The 16,451-nt window shown below is 42.9% G+C and overlaps 2 protein-coding genes across 2 annotated transcripts; one reads left to right on the forward strand and one right to left on the reverse strand.

Annotated features, from left to right (window-relative positions):
- The first annotated feature begins 358 nt into the window (after positions 1–358).
- Positions 359–12,221, forward strand: dis3 (DIS3 exosome endoribonuclease and 3'-5' exoribonuclease). The gene is made up of 21 exons (XM_071911673.2): positions 359–651; positions 956–1,113; positions 1,784–1,980; positions 2,383–2,456; positions 2,715–2,882; positions 3,178–3,345; positions 3,590–3,703; positions 4,081–4,218; positions 4,364–4,510; positions 4,757–4,873; positions 5,040–5,141; positions 5,785–5,849; positions 6,153–6,237; positions 6,511–6,638; positions 7,008–7,094; positions 7,558–7,714; positions 8,529–8,743; positions 9,334–9,502; positions 9,754–9,912; positions 10,120–10,242; positions 10,520–12,221. The coding sequence occupies exons 1-21, from the start codon at positions 433–435 to the stop codon at positions 10,586–10,588; spliced, it is 2,859 nt and encodes a 952-aa protein (XP_071767774.2). The 5' UTR covers positions 359–432; the 3' UTR covers positions 10,589–12,221.
- bora (bora aurora kinase A activator) lies at positions 12,008–16,335 on the reverse strand. Its single transcript, XM_071911671.2, has 12 exons — positions 16,290–16,335; positions 15,816–15,970; positions 15,502–15,608; positions 15,188–15,233; positions 14,996–15,077; positions 14,775–14,819; positions 14,606–14,662; positions 14,215–14,501; positions 13,856–14,018; positions 12,999–13,600; positions 12,407–12,547; positions 12,008–12,117 (listed from the first exon to the last, which is right to left on the reverse strand). Exons 2-12 carry the CDS (start codon positions 15,963–15,965, stop codon positions 12,097–12,099), a joined length of 1,701 nt encoding a protein of 566 aa, XP_071767772.2. The 5' UTR covers positions 15,966–15,970; positions 16,290–16,335; the 3' UTR covers positions 12,008–12,096.
- Positions 16,336–16,451: the final 116 nt, after the last annotated feature.

Raw genomic sequence — 16,451 nt, forward strand, 5'->3', positions numbered from 1 at the left:
TGCAATACCACTCCCCACTTGTAGGGGGTGCTCTGTTTAGCTAACTATCCCTTATGCCGCTAGCAACTAATCCCTCTTCTGCCTTCCTCTGCTTTGTTTTCATTGAGCATGCGGTAGATGGCCTACAAAAATTAAATGCAGTGTTCAAAATTGTTGTACGTCAAATACAGTAAATCGCGCTTATATTATTTTCGTATTACTTAGTCATATTTTTCAGATAGCAATTATTATATCGGAGAGATACGTGGGTGTAAAGCAAGACCAGAAAATCCGACTTTTTAGCTTCACGAGTTTCTCAAAACTCTGGGAAAGATTTGTCGTCCCACTGAGGGAGTTTACACATGGGTAGCTAGCCAGCTAGTTGTGTTGATGACCATCAAATAGTAGAACAAAAATATACAACTTCTACCTTTTGATGCCGTTACTGTCATCATGTTGAAATCTAAAACATTCGTTAAGAAGACCCGATCGGGCGGGGTGATGAAAATAGTGCGTGAACACTATTTGAGAGATGATATTTGGTGCGGAAGTGAAGTTTGCACTGAATGCAAACAAGAGTCCACCGTGCTGCAGAAAGATGCGTGTATTGAGAGCAACCTGTGCTCTTCTCCACATTACTTGGTTCCTGACACGAATGTGGTGTTGCATCAGGTAATGTAAAAGTTTCACACGTGTATGATTTCTACTGGGTCGATTGATTGATTTCATGAGGTTGCACTAATAAACAAGAAGAGAGTTAGAATGGTCTCTGCTTTGTGTGTGTGTGTGTGTGTGTGTGTGTTTTCATGACAAATGTGCGCAGAAACATGTATTATGCAATTAGAAGATGGATGATTCCTTTGTAAAGTACTGGTAATGTTACATCATTATTTTGGCACATCCACAGAAGCATCATTTCTGATTCTGAACACCTGACATTCTCTATAAACCTGTTTGCTGCTCCTGTCTCCTGTAGATTGACGTGTTGGAGGACCCCGTCATTCGTAACGTGATCATCCTCCAGACTGTCCTCAATGAGGTCCGCCACCGCAGCGCACCGGTCTACAAACGCCTGAAGGACATCATCCACGAGAAAGAGAAACACTTCTACACCTTTACCAACGAACACCACAGGTAGACCGATCACAACAGACTCAGTGCACATAAATGCAATAACTACTAGTATAGTATAATATGTGGGAATTGGAAAACATATTGTCGAACATAGCACACATCACTCGCTCTAATTTGTTTTTCACATTTAACATTTCACTTCCATTTTTGCCAGTTACCACCCCTGTACTAAAAGTGTCAACAATAACAGTAATCTTTTAGACACCATATAGTGCCAATAACAAATGACACTGGCCAATCACAGTTGATCAGTCACAACTATACACTTCTACAAATGAACACCATAGGTAAACACTCCCACACACAGATCTCAGTCAGCCAAGTTCAAACAGTTGCTGTTTAAAACGCTTTCTTGGCCTTTCCACCTTCGACTTCCCCCCAGGATCTACATTGAATAACATAAAAGTATTAAATCTGCGCTTGTATTCCCCGAAATGCTGCCTGAGGAAGAGCACTGAGCTCGAAACACGATGCATACTCTGCATTGTGTATAGCCTATATATGTTCATCTTCTCATTATGCGCTGTTGTCTACCGATGCGCTTGTGAAGCTTCAATAAATCGTTGCACATGCAAGATGCTTCCAATTCTTCTATTTTGCTTGTATTCCCCACGACATCCAGCCTCTTCATATTCAATTACCTCCTTTTTTTTACTTTCTATTCCACCAGAGAGACTTTCATTGAGCGTGAGCCGGGGGAGAGCGCCAACGACCGTAACGACCGCGCCATCCGAGTGGCAGCCAGATGGTACAGCCAGCACCTGAAGACGCCCGAGGCCGACGCAGACGGGCTCAGGGTGGTGCTCATCACCAACGACCAGGGCAACAAGGAGAAAGCAGAGGAGGGCGGCCTGTTGGTGTACAGATGTAAGTGGTCCCACACCGAGGCCATGCTGCAGTGGCAAGCAAGGGGATTTTTTGTTTTTTTATTTTTTGTCTGAGTTTACAGTGGCGTCTTTGTCTTACAGTAATGAAGAAAATATCATGTGACACAGCAGCAATTTCAAAACAGTTTAGAAAGCTTGGCACAGCAGGCATGCAGCCCCCAAAACCAATGTTAAAAAAATACCGTACATTCTAAAACAATTTGCAGACAGAGTTTAAGAGTCATAGTCTGGTTCAGCAACTATCTATTTTTTGGCCTATGAGAAATCTCCTGTGTGTCAAGGGAGATATTCAGGTTGTTTATATCAGTAAGGATTGTTAGTCACAAACCACCTCTACTGTATCTACCACTTCTTCACACCTGCTTATTCGTTTCTGTTGTAGGTGAGGAGTACATCAAGAGTCTGATAGCCAATCCTGAGCTTGTGGATCGCCTGGCATTGGCCAACGACGAGAAGGTAAATATTCACATGCTCCTGTGCCATTTAGGGCAATACATAAATGGGTGAAAGCTATCTCAGGTTCTTAGGTACAGTGAGACTGTATTTAGAATCAAAATCTATACTTTTCATGCTTCATATTCACTCTCATCCCCCTCTATCTCCTTTTCAACCCACTTCCTTTGCTCTTTCTCTGTGCCCCCAACCTCTCTTTCTTCCCCTCGATCTTTCCTCCCTTCATTCCTTTCTTCTTCCTCCCTCCCTCCCTCTGTTCAGAATGAGATCAGTAGCAGCAAGTTGCTGTTCCCAGAGCACTTCCCCCTGTCCAGGATCCAAGCAGGCATCAAGAGCGGCTCCTTCCTCCAGGGCACCTTCAGGGCCAGCAGGGACAACTACCTGGAGGCCACAGTCTTCGTCCAGGGAGAGGGGGAAGACAGCACCGAGGTGTGTGTGTGTGTGTGTCTGTGCGATTTGCTATCTTGCAGGGTCTAAATGTCCCCACAATGACAGAAAACTTGGAAAAGTGGTTATTTGTGAGGACGGTAGAGAAAGTATGTGGAAGCATGTGTTCATCAGCATGTTGTTCCCCCAAGTGCTTGTCATAGTCTTTGTGTCCAAAAAGACAGAGATGCCCTGCCCTGCTCTGCTCCTCACCCCTTCTGATCTCAACTTGATTCTTTATCAACTCTACTCTACTTTTAACAGCTCTACTCTAACTGTCCACTGTCCTCTCTCTCAGGTTCTCCTCCAGGGCCTTCACAACCTGAACAGAGCAGTGCACCAGGATGTGGTTGCCGTGCAGCTGTTGCCACGGGATCAGTGGGTGGCGCCCTCCGCGGTGGTGCTGCAGGACGATGGCGGGGCAAAGGACGATGACACGGCTGAGGAAGAGGAGGAGGAGAAGGCGGTGAGTCAGGGTTTGACTGACGGGAGGGGGATCGGACTTGTATTTTGCACACTGTTTTCCCTCCCATAGACAGAATGTAATCAGGCAAGGTTGCATTGTTCTTGGATGTTTATTTGCGACCAAAGTGTATGGATAGACAGAATCTGTGTGTTGTGCTACATAAAAGAGAGCCTATATAGTCAGTATGGCCTATTTTCCATTGAAAGTCCTCTAATGTCCCCTGTGTTCCTGTGTTTGTGACCAGCTGAAGAGCGCAGCAGTTGAAGCAGCCAAGAAGCCCACTGGCAAAGTAGTGGGAATCATCAAAAGGAACTGGAGGCCATTCTGTGGCATGCTCAATGTCTCCCAGATCAAAGAGGTAACGCTAGGCCACATTACCACATACACTGGTCCTTTACCTGGTCTGAAAATTTGAAGCCGTCCCGAAAATTGGTGCGTGTGTGTAAATACTCATAATCTCATCCCATTGAATTTTGTTACCCACATATTGAAAAGTAGAATTTTTGTTACTGGTTGGTCCAGAAGGGGCGTTTACATCTTTTGCAAGCGTGCAACATGTTTTCTGTTAGCTTATTTGTTGTGTTGGGAAAGGCATTTTATTGCATCACTCATGAAATAGATAAAACTTCTGATACCAGAATCTGTGGAAACTGTCTCTCCTCGCCAGCACTGACCTTCTCTTTCTATCCCTCTCTTTTCATAATTTTCTGCTGCTTTCTCTTCTCTTTTTATTAGTCAACTCGGCACCTTTTCACCCCAGCAGACCGCCGCATCCCCCGCATTCGCATCGAGACGCGTCAGGCGGCCACGCTGACAGGCCAGAGGATCATGGTGGCCATCGATGGCTGGCCCAAACAATCCAGATATCCAAATGTGAGTGGCACTTCTCCAGATAGCCCACATTTCTAAACTCCTCTGCATAAAAGTTTTCAAATATCCCACCATGAGCAGTTACGTCTCCACGTGCCCTAATGTGACAGGTAATTGAACCCATCATGTGCTTTCTCCCCTCTCTCAGGGTCATTTTGTGCGCAGTCTGGGCAGTGCGGGGGATAAGCAGACTGAGACGGAGGTCCTGCTGCTGGAGCATGACGTCCCTCACCAGGCCTTCTCTCAGGCCGTGCTCAGTTTCCTTCCCAAGATGCCCTGGACCATCACACCAGAGGTAACCACTGCACTTCCTGAGACACACTGAGCAGTAATGATGGCTGCTCTCCTGTGAGTGCTGTTGATGCTTGCTGGTTTTGGTGGTTACCAATGTATTTCTTATGTTTAGTATTTTTCATATGTTGTGGCTTAATGCACTTTGTTATAGCATTCACATTTTTGGTGTTTATTTCTTAGTGTTGGTATCAGCCTATATTTTGCAAACGTGTATGTGTGTGTATTAATGTGTGTGTGTGTGTGGCAGGACATGGCGGTGAGAGAGGACCTGAGGCAGCTGACAGTGTGCAGTGTGGATCCTCCAGGATGTACTGACATAGACGATGCTCTGCACTGTAGAGAGCTGGACAATGGAAACCTTGAGGTACACACACACACACACACACACACACACACACAGGATATGTACATACACTAAACATATACTGTACATTGCAGTGGTAAATACACACATTGTCGAGTAACAGTTGTAATTTATTTGTGTCTCTGTATTTCAAGTCGAGTCTCGTGTCCCTCCTTGCTTGCCGTAGGTGGGTGTCCACATTGCAGATGTCAGTCACTTCATCAGACCTGGCAACGCTCTGGACAAAGAAGCTGCCAACCGTGGCACCACTGTCTACCTGTGCGGCAGGGTGAGGAGAAACACACACAGACACACACTTATATCCAAGTGTTTTTGACTTCAATACTAATATTACGTTTAATATCTAAATATTTGGAAACCACAATGTGACGGCAAAAAAGAAACCGTCAAGCATTGTCACAATGCTGGGCTTTATTTTATCCATCTTTGCGATTTGGCTCCCGGTAAAAGTTTTGTTTACCAATTTAGGTGGACTGGGATTTGGTGACCAACTGTTTTGACTCTTTGTTGAAGTTTGCGCTGGCTGCTACAGTCCACTGTCAAGAGCCAGACTGCAGCTCTGTCTATTACAATTGCTCTCCTTGTTCATCTTTTTACTATTTGAATTAACTTGCCATCTGCACATACGTATATCCCCTCTGGAGGTGTCGCTGAAATGGAATTTCAGCTTGCAGAACACATTTGGTGAAAGTATCAAACACTTACAGAATTCAATATTGAATTCAGTCTTTTTTGCAATGGTATTGAAGTAGTATTGACATTTTAATCACTGTGACAACAGTATTATATCCTTGCCTTGGCCACTTGGAAGAGTTCAGTATGGAATTTGATAAATGATCGATATTTAAGCAGTTTTACTCAAAACAACTGAGATGGATTAAGTTACATGTTGTTGTGTGTGTTTCCACCAGAGGATAGACATGGTTCCTGAGCTGCTCAGCTCCAATCTTTGTTCTCTACGTTCCAACGTGGAGAGGTGAGGACTTGATACACACACACACACACACATGCACATGCACAAACGCACACACGCTGACACAATCTTCAATGTCCTCAGTGCTTCTGCTCTTCCCAAAATGTTCCTTGGATAAAAAGATCTATCCAGTGTGCTTCGATCCTGCTTGAGCTCTAATTAAAGCATTAGTCTTTTTTGTTTTCCCATAAAATCTATAGCCACTACAGTCAAACTACTATTTCTGCCGTTCCAGTTGATGGTAATTGAACACAGTGTCCTGGGTAAGATGTTATTCTCTGATTGTGCTCTCCCTCTTCTCACCAGGCTGGCTTTCTCATGTATCTGGGAGATGAACCACAAGGCTGAGATTCTAAAGACCCGGTTCACAAAAAGTGTCATTGACTCCAAGGTACAGTACCAACACACACACACACACACAGAAAATATGCTTTATCCTCCGTGCATTTGCAAAGACACATGTAACTCAGTGGTCTGCAACAGATACTGCTAAGTGGCTACTCACTACTACTCTACTCACTGGTTTTCATTTTTTCATTTCTACAAAAGGAAACTACAGCATCAGATAATTCATCATCATTTGCTTGTTTATTTAATATGGATACAGAATCTTTGACATCATCCTTATTCCCTGCTCTCCTTTCTTGCGTCTGACTCGGTCCAGGCATCTCTGACCTATGCTGAGGCCCAGATGAGGATTGACGACACCAACATGAATGATGACATCACCAAGAGCCTGCGAGGCCTCAACAAACTGGCCAAGATCCTCAAGAGGCATAGGATAGAGAAAGGGTAAGGTCTGGGAGTAGGAGCAGTCAGTAGACCAGATTTACAAAATGTATGATGGCACATTCTAATGCTATGGAAAAAACACACCAACGCTTTTGTGTTGAATTGGTCCAATTTGGGGCTCAGTTGCCTGCAAAATCAGAAGAAATTCCCTTCCAGTATTCCAGTTTCCTTATTGGCTTTGATGTGGATTTTAAGTTATCAGTCTACTTAAAATCCACATCAAAGCCAATAAGGAAACATGGGAATAGAAAACAGCTCACAGGGGTTAATGGATCGTAGCTCCAGTGGCTGTTATATATTTAGAGAAAATCCTACATCGGTTACATTTAACATGAATCATATTTTGTTGTTGCGTTTTGTTTCTTCCAGTGCGTTGACGCTGTCGTCCTTGGAGGTCCGTTTCCACATGGACAGTGAAACCCACGACCCCATTGACCTCCAGACCAAAGAACTCATGTAGGTAGTCGGACAAGGAGCGTTCCTTTGTGGAAATCCTTTGCTCCACATATGCTCCCTTTTCAAAAATGTGGTCATTTTTATGCTAGTCTAGTCTTGTATATTTATATAGCCCTTTATCACAGTCAAGTCTCAAAGCGCTTACATACCATACTACATATATACACACATCATATACATCCTATACTTGGTCATATACAGTATATACTTCATATACATTGTTTACTACACCATATACATACTACACATCATATACTAGATCATACTACACACAAACAATATCATACTACACACCAGAGTCCAGAGTTTTTACAGACTTGTTTTTGGTTGCCTGTAGTTGTTAGATGAATTTAAAAAACAAAAGTCTCAAGCAGTGGCAAACAGTAAGTCTCTCTCTCTGACTCTGTGTGTCATACCAAGTCTTGGATACATGTAAGATTTAATCTAATCTCTCGGTTGTTAGGGAGACCAACTCCATGGTGGAGGAGTTCATGTTGCTGGCCAACATTTCAGTCGCCCAGAAGATCTACGATGAATTCTCAGAGTGCGCCCTGCTGAGGAAGCACCCGTCGCCGCCTCCGGCTAACTACGACATCCTCACCAAGGCTGCCAAGTCCAAGGTGGGTGGAGAGGGATGGTCCTGCACAAGGAACACTTTGGTTTCCAAGTCATATGCTTGTTTCTTGAGTTCACTTCATTAGGAAGGATGTCATGTCCATATTTAACACTCGCCAGGCGTTCTGCCAGTAAGAGAGAATGTACTTTTATTTCATGCTTTCTGACAATGTGTGTCACCTTCTGACTGGCACAGTATCAAATTGTCTCACCACACTGTACAAGGAAAGTAAGCTGGAGGAAATAAGCATTTAACTAGGAATTACAACTGGACGGTGTCCTAGCAAAAAAAAAGTGTTCCAAATTAACTCAGGGATTAACCATGGGATTGTTTAGCTGAACTGTTGGCTGTACTACATAGTACATAAAGGAAATCATAGCTGAGTGTGCATTGAAATGAGATGAAAGCAGTGAGTATGTATTTTGTAAATGGGGGAAAATCATTGTAGGTGTCTTGAAATAATAGAGGGCAGATTGAAGTGCATGGCTGTCTACTTATTCTGTTTACACTGAATGTGTCTCTGGATCAAGACATCAGTGCAAAGTGCAAATACTGGGGCAGTGAGCTAATGTTAGCCTTTTTTTTCCGATGACTCGTCTACACAGTAATATGAACTTGAACGTAAATGCCGAATGTGGGGTAAAAGAACAGACGCTCAGCTTTTGATGATGGGTTTTTGGCCTCCATGTAAATCCATGTTCAAATAATAACACCAACCAAAAAAAAAACAACTTTTTTTTAGTTCCCTGTCCCAGTTCTTATGCTTTTGACGATGAACATATGTGAACATGTTAACACCTTTGTTTCTGTCTCGTTAGGGCCTGGAGATCCACACGGATTCGGCCAAGGCGTTGGCCGACTCCCTCGACGTGGCCAAGGTGGACGGCTTCGCGTACTTCAACACTCTACTGCGCATCTTGGCCACTCGCTGCATGATGCAGGCCGTCTATTTCTGTTCAGGCATGGACAACGACTTCCACCACTACGGTCTCGCCTCGCCCATTTACACACATTTCACGTCACCTATTAGGAGGTATGCAAACACACATTCTGTGGATTATACCAATTGCACATCTTGACTGTATGAGTTTGGGTTGGGGGCGTTTAGGGGGGGTTACAATTACATAATTGATTTCAAACTAGGGCTGCAACTAATGTATATTTTCATTATTTATTAATCCATACATTATGTTTTCAAGTAATAGATTAATCTTTTAGTCTATAAAATGTCAAAAATAATGACAAATGCCCATCACAAGTTACCAGATTGCCTACTTACTGTAGTCTGGCCAGCAGCCAAAAAAAAATTATATGAAACAGAGAAAAGCGAGCAAATCTTAGCATTTGCAAAGCTGTAACCAGCAAATGTTTGGTATTTTTCTTGATAAATGACTAAAACGATTAATCGATTATCAAAATTATAATCGATTAATTTTCTGTCCATTGGTTAATCGTTTCAGCACACTTGGGAAAATTACCACAGTATTTTCCAACCTCCTTACAATGTGTCATCCATCTAATTCCAATTTCCCTGCCCTTCCACTCTATCTGCTTTCCCTCCCTCTGTCCTCCTCACTCCACCCATCCTTTCCTCCACCCATCCTTTCCTCCATCCCTCCATAGGTACTCGGACATCATAGTACACCGTCTGTTGGCGGTGGCCATAGGAGCAGACAGCACCTACCCAGACCTGATGGACAAACACAAGCAGTCTGCCCTCTGCAACAACCTCAACTACAGACACAAGATGTCTCAGTACGCACAGAGGGCGTCTGTGGCCTTCCACACACAGGTAAACACACGCACACACACATACAGACACAGTTGTTTTATTTATGTGAACCTGGTTGGGTCACATTCAAAATCCCACTGATCATTTTAACCTCTGACCTGAAGTAAACCTTTTCAAAGTAAGAATCAGCAAAATGTCCTCTCTAGTCATCTTCCCATTGTTCAAACTAGGAACAGACTCACACAATAGCACATGCTCTCCTACAAATACATGCTCTTAACTGACTATAATACACACTCTTGTCTTCCCAGTTGTTCTTCAAGAGCCGGGGCATACTGAACGAGGAGGGATTCATCCTGTTTGTGAGGAAGAACGCAATCATCGTCCTCATCCCAAAGTTTGGACTGGAGGGAACAGTCTTCTTTGACGGCAAGGACAAGAGCGGCCCAAACCTTATTTTTGATGAAGAGGTATAAGTCCTTAACATACATCACCAACACTTCATTAAATTTATTAAAGAGTAATTATTTCGATCCTGGATAGGTAGTCATTAGTTTGTGTTTTAGTAACCGAATGTTTACTTTTTTGGGATGGCTAAACGAAAACCATTATACACTGCTGAGAAGACCTTGTCACTAATCTTTTGTGTGTGTGTGTGTGTGTGTGTGTGTGTGTAGGGCCCCTCTCTGACAGTATTGCAGCACACCTTCCACATGTTTGATAGGGTGAAGGTGACCATCAGCCTAGACGACTCCAATATTCAGCACCAGAAGATCCGCATGGCCCTGATTGAACCCGTGGTAAGGACAGAGTGGACTTAGGAGCGAACATGAGTTTTGCTATGAAAAAAAAAAATCAGTGCATACCTCACCAAACTAGTGGCACACAATTGGGGATACCTTTTACATCTTGAATTTTAGTCATTTTTCTTCTTCTAGTTTGTCCTTCAGCTACCAGCTTGTCAGCTAGCGGTATCCCTAAGTTTGAATGAGGAAGGCTAACATGCCATTTTCAGTTAGTTTATAGCAAGTAAGTTTACCAAAATGCTTAAAATGCCGTTTGGTGGTTTTATTTCAGATCGCTGGTGTGAGTGTTCCAGCCCCAGAGGTTGAACCACAGGCCAAGAAACCCAAACTGGACCGCTGACACAGAAGGCAGCACAGTAATCCACCTCAGCCACCAGCGTTCTCTTCCAAATGGAGAAATCCTCAAAGTCTTTAAGAACCAGACTATGGCAGGTCTCTTTAATGCATTGGCACAATTAACTGTTATACTTGGAGTGATTGCATCCGTTTTATTAATTCTGCCACAGTGAAACTACACTGCCTCTCTCTCCAGCTCCACACTCACTACCCTGCTCTTACACTAGTCATTTTATATGCTTTTAAACACACATTGGCATTGGCATAGACAAGGACAGTATGCAGGGACTGCCCATCATAAATTAAATGTGACTTATACAGTGAAGTGGGTCAACTCAACCATTAAAATATATTTTGTTTTTTACCCAAAGCTGCTGTGTGTGTTCTCTTGACTCCGCATGAATCCTAATCTGCAAACAGTTTAAATTAGTCGTACAGAGAACCATACATAACACCAACGGATGCTGCACTATTTTCTAGAGCTTTGGATGTTACCTTGAAGATGACAGATGTGACATTTTTGGATCCGTTATTAACACTAGATGCACTCACAAAAATATTGTAGAAAGACCCAACTGAGAAACAAATTGAATATGACCTTAAGCCAGACAAAGAGTTCAGGTAGGTTTAATGTGACATGTTCCAGCCCAAACTGAAATTATAAAAAAAAGGTATACATATGGCTCATTCAATCAGCTTTTAATTAACTAGTGGCATTATTCAGTGTGGTTACACAGGAATAAATAATCTAACCATCACACATAAGATCCACAAGTAATTTCAACTAATGAATCGTTACTTGTTCAATTAAAAAAAAAAGAAATCATGTGTACATGCTATATTCAAATTCATAATAAACGGTTTTATAAAACCATAAATACAGTACAAATTTGTCAATGAAAGTCAAGATTTATCAGTCCCTTGTTTATGTCGGCACCAAATGGAGAAAGTTAAATGTCATTAGCATCAATACAGCATCGAAGGAGGTTACTGTTGTGCAAGTTCAGTGCAGAAATGACAACCTGAAATTTTCTCTTCGCTGTTGTCACACTAGTGTACTGGCCACAGGTTCAAAAACAACTTTTGATTTAAGATCATGGTTTTCCATTGGCTTACAGGGACTAAGGTAAGAGCTGTAGGCAAACCTACCCCTTCTAAACTGTGATGAAACCTTTATGAGCATTGTTTTCTTAGTCGAGGAGCTTGTGATGTGCTGATGCTTGATGTTCTGCTAACACTTTTTCAGGGTGGGAAGTGAAAATTAGTATTCACTAGCCAAAACCTTAGCCAGTGGAGACAACAGCTCAAAAACTAGTGCCCAAAACCAATAACAACCATTTGTATAACACCCATACCTCTGTTTGGTTTAAGCCTGGCTCAAAAGTGTGAACCAAATGACTTTGACGTGAACACCTCAAACATAGTGTAAACTTGTATTTGATTGCATAATCATCAATCTTAGGCTTCAACTGGAAGAGGATCCCTTGTAAAAGCACCAATCAGATGGCTGGCTCAGTGATGAGGGTAAAACGCCTGGAACATAACAAGAAATGTACTTTAAGATTCTATATAAAAAATGAATTTGAAACGAAATCCCTGTCTGTGATTGTAATAATTGCATAACTGCCCTTGGTGCGTCTTTGTGTGTGCAAAATAAAATGAATCAATAACCATACCCACCTGACTAACTTATAAGTGTCTATGGTACTATTTTAGTACAGACTGTATTGTTATTTGCAAAGAATTGTTACTATATTAGGTGCAAAGACGCATATTCAGTGAGTGAATTCATAGCCTTGTGTCAGTGTATGGGGTCTAGTACCTTAACTTTAGTGTTCCTAGTGAATGGGAAGGCCTCCTCTGCTAGGTTTGAACTGAAGGACTCCTTGCTGTGACAGTCTGAGCTGAGGCCATCTATGAGACTGGCAGCACCCACTGAGGTGGTGTTGTACCCACTGTCCACCTGGACACACACACAAACAAACAAACAAACCACAATCAGTTACCAATATCCAGTTAAACAGACAAACATATCAACAGTTACTCTCTGATAAAGATCATGGCATGTGGATTCTGTAGCAGAGGGCTTCATTTGGCCACAATTAAGCAAACTAAATGCCCACTAAGAGCAATGTCAAGCAGACATTACATCAATGTTTTTTGTCATATATACACACGGAGACAAATTCTATGCACATTTCCAGATATAAAAATAATGACAAACATTAATATATGATGAAATTGTTTCCTGTTCTATACACTCTTTTATTGTATTTATTAATGTTATTTGTTTTAGAAAGCACCTTGTAAAAGTTGTTTAGAAAAGTGCTAATGAAGTTTATTATTATTATTATTATTATTATTATTATTATTATTATTATTATAAAAGCCTGGAAGATGACCCTCACACAAACCTGCATGCTGGAGTCGTAGCGTATGCTGCTTCCCTCAGCCAGAAGAGACACAAATATCTGCGAGCTCTCTGCTGCCGACACATTGCCCATACGAGAGCTGGTGAGCTGCGCCGAAGGCCCCTCGGCCTCCTCCTCTTCCTCCCCTTCAACAATATCCTCCAACCTCCCTTCCATCCCCATCTCCTTCTCTTCCTCCATTTTCACAGGTTCCAGAAGATCCAAGCCGACTCCCTCGCTGAGACCGCCTAAACCCAGACGCGGCTCGGCGTTACTGGGGTAAAAGTCCCGGGCCAGGGGGGAAGGTGGGTCGAGCTCCATAGAGGGGAGAGAGGTTGAGGGGAGATGGTCCTCATGCTCCTGATTGTCCTGAAGTTTAGGGTTGAGGATTGGGGAGATGAGGGGAGGGGAGGCCCAGCATCGAACTCTGGGCCTGGGCTTGGACCTGCTGTTGTGCTGGTGCTCGTTGTGGCAATGGAGCTGGTGTGGGGAACAGCTACGGATGGGAGAGCAACCCTCGACAAATGGGCTCTCAGTGCAGGAGTTGACATCCATGTCTAGAGGGACACCGTCTGGAGTCAAGAAGCTCAGCTGTTGCCTCTCAGCTAAGGAAGGGAGAGGGATAAACAAAGAGAAGAAGAATGAGAGACAGAACACAGATCTCAGATTTAGCGGTGAAGAGAGAACTAATCAATCAAATTAGTGTATTATTTCATACCATTTTCAATGATCTTTCCATGATCTTTAACAGTAAAACACTTTCAAAGATATAAATTTTTTTAATTAATTCAGCAGTTTGTAAAATATTTATTTTTTGGGCATTACAGATTTTGATATGAATTCCGTAACAAGTAGTCTACCTGAGCCTGTGGGTGTGCGTGCTGATTGTGGACCAATAGGAGAAAGAGTAGGGGAGGCGAAGCCGGCAGGAGACGACCTATCAGGGAACAGAGGACTGGGGATGCTGCCCAGGCTGCAGTCACGGAAACGACCATGCTGGATGGGACTGGACGAGAACTGGCCCTATGGTAAGGAGAATACAAATTATTTTTTGATTTAAGAAAGAAAAGGTTTCTTTTGGACCAGTGGCTCTTTTGGACCAGTGGCTGTGCACTTTCAATCCAGTTTGAAAGTGCACAGCCAACTGCCTCTGAGCTAAAAATCAACTGAAGTAAAATGTGTGTTTTCTTTGGAACACAGTCTTCATTACTCCACTCACTGTGGAGGGGGTCGGAGCTCCCGTGCCGCAGGACAAAGGGGAGGAGAAGATGGAGGACATAGCTTCTCCCTCAGATCCTTCGCCCCCACCCACCACTCCCTCGCCTCCTTGGCCCAGTGGCGGCCTCTGCTCACTGGTATGGGCTCTCTCCGGGCTTGGCGGGCTGGAGTTGTCGGACCCGCTGTTGATGCTGCCTTGCCCGTCGAGGAAGAGTTTTCGTCTGAGGGAGGAGGAGCTAAGGCTCTCCTGAACAGCCTCACACACCTCCTCACAGCGGTAATATTCTCCTGAAAGAAACAGTCCGACAGACACATGAGGGACTTCATAACATAATACTGTGTCAGGATATACTCTCTGACTTTGATTTTGTAGGTATTTAGTGGAGGCCTACCTAGAATTTTCTCCAAATCAAACGCTGTAGGTAACGAAAGGGCCGTCTGACAGGCAACTGCAACACAAACATGCCAAGAGAAGCAAACAAGTTACTATCTAGTAGAGGCAAAAGCAGAGAATGAAGTCATGTTTGCAAAAAGTAGATTTCTCTCAAAGAAGATACCAACCTGTGAATTTTTCTGGCTCCTCCGTAATCAGTGGTGACACAGAACCTAAAAGTGCAAGGACACAACACAGTGCACGCTTAAATAATGTATGACACCAAAATACAATGTGTGACATCAAAGGCAAAGCAAAGGATAGCAAAATGCAACCATGAAAGAATCTCAGCTGTTAAAAGTAATATAAACGCAGAAAAAATATTTATGAACATAATGAGATTACTCACTTTTCTTATCATGAATCTGAGTGGCTTTCCTGGTGGCTGGAGCCGCCCAGGGAGAGGGGACGATGGCTCCTTTAGTGAAAAACTTTATTGGAAGACAGACAAATGACACAAACAATCAGGTATGAAATTTGAAATGAATGTATGAAGTAAAATCAACATATTAGACTTAGACATATTAAATCATCAGCATACCTGTTCAATAGCATTCTGCCGCTTCTCCTCAATGTCAGAATCCGTCCTGGATGTTTGAGAGGAAAAAAAAAGTTTTTACACTCCATCCAATACCATCTGTTGTTTCTCAGAACATTTGCAATCCAGATTTTATAAAGTAAGACAGGCTTAGTAATGTAAATATCAATTTTTAGTATTTCAGTTTTCAGACATATGAATTATACTTACACATACTATATAAGTGAAAGGAGACAGGGAAGGTAGTAGGGAGACAAATGACTGCAGATGCACACCAACTGAATACCTACTACAACCATTGCTGTATCACTCCATACCTTGTCTGGCTGAGGTAAAAGGACTGCCGCTGGATGTCCTCTGGGTCTATGTGCACTGGCAGAAGACTGGCCATCTCATCGATAGACCAGTTAAACTTAGCTGGAGTCTGGGAGGGAGAGGGAGATGAAGAAGAGGAGGAGGGGGTGACAGCAAAACAAAATAATTACTTCAGTAAAGTAAGAAGGGAAGAATATAGACATTTGCACAAAGAAGTGTATGTGACTGTGTATATGTTTGTCTGTATGTCTCAAAGATTTAAGTTTAATGTGTCATAGGCCAATGTGTTGCATGTGTTAGTTGTGTTCAAACCTACAGCTTTGCAGGGCTTGGACTTGAAGATGGAGGGGCTTGGCACCAGGGGTTCCCGGAGGTGGTGGTAGTCATTGGGACTCTCAAAGGGGTTCCTGATGGAAGGCCTGCCTGGAGTCTCTGGTGTGATCTGTAGCTCAACATGGTCCCCCATCTTAGCTGGACAAAACAAAGCTCCTAGTTAGCAACTAGTCAATATAGTCAATCTTGCTAAACCCTAATGCGATCAAACAGCAGAGGTAATGTCAGCACTCAGTAGCTGAAAAAACTTAACCTAACTAACTAACTTAACTTAATTTCACAAGCTACTTCCTCTGCTTTGCTACTTGCCATATAAACTCTTAGAAGCAACTGGCAAAATTACGTTAACGTTAGTAGATATGCTTCCCCCTGCTCTTTCTTTCTCAACACCGCAATTTGCTTCAAAAAGCGAGATGTAAATTGCTAGCCATAATTGAAATTTCTCGTTGATACTTACAATTATAAGTCAGCGAAGGCTCTGAACACACAGCTAAAAACAACCTTCATTGAACAAGCAGCAGAGAGGTTCAAACGTTTATTTCAATTTCCCCACAAGGCTCGCTAGCCAATAGAAATTTTACAGGAAGTGCCTGGGAACCAATGGACGCCTAGTATCGTC

The sequence above is a fragment of the Centroberyx gerrardi genome, chromosome 15 (assembly GCF_048128805.1).
Source record: "Centroberyx gerrardi isolate f3 chromosome 15, fCenGer3.hap1.cur.20231027, whole genome shotgun sequence".
NCBI lineage: Eukaryota > Metazoa > Chordata > Actinopteri > Beryciformes > Berycidae > Centroberyx > Centroberyx gerrardi.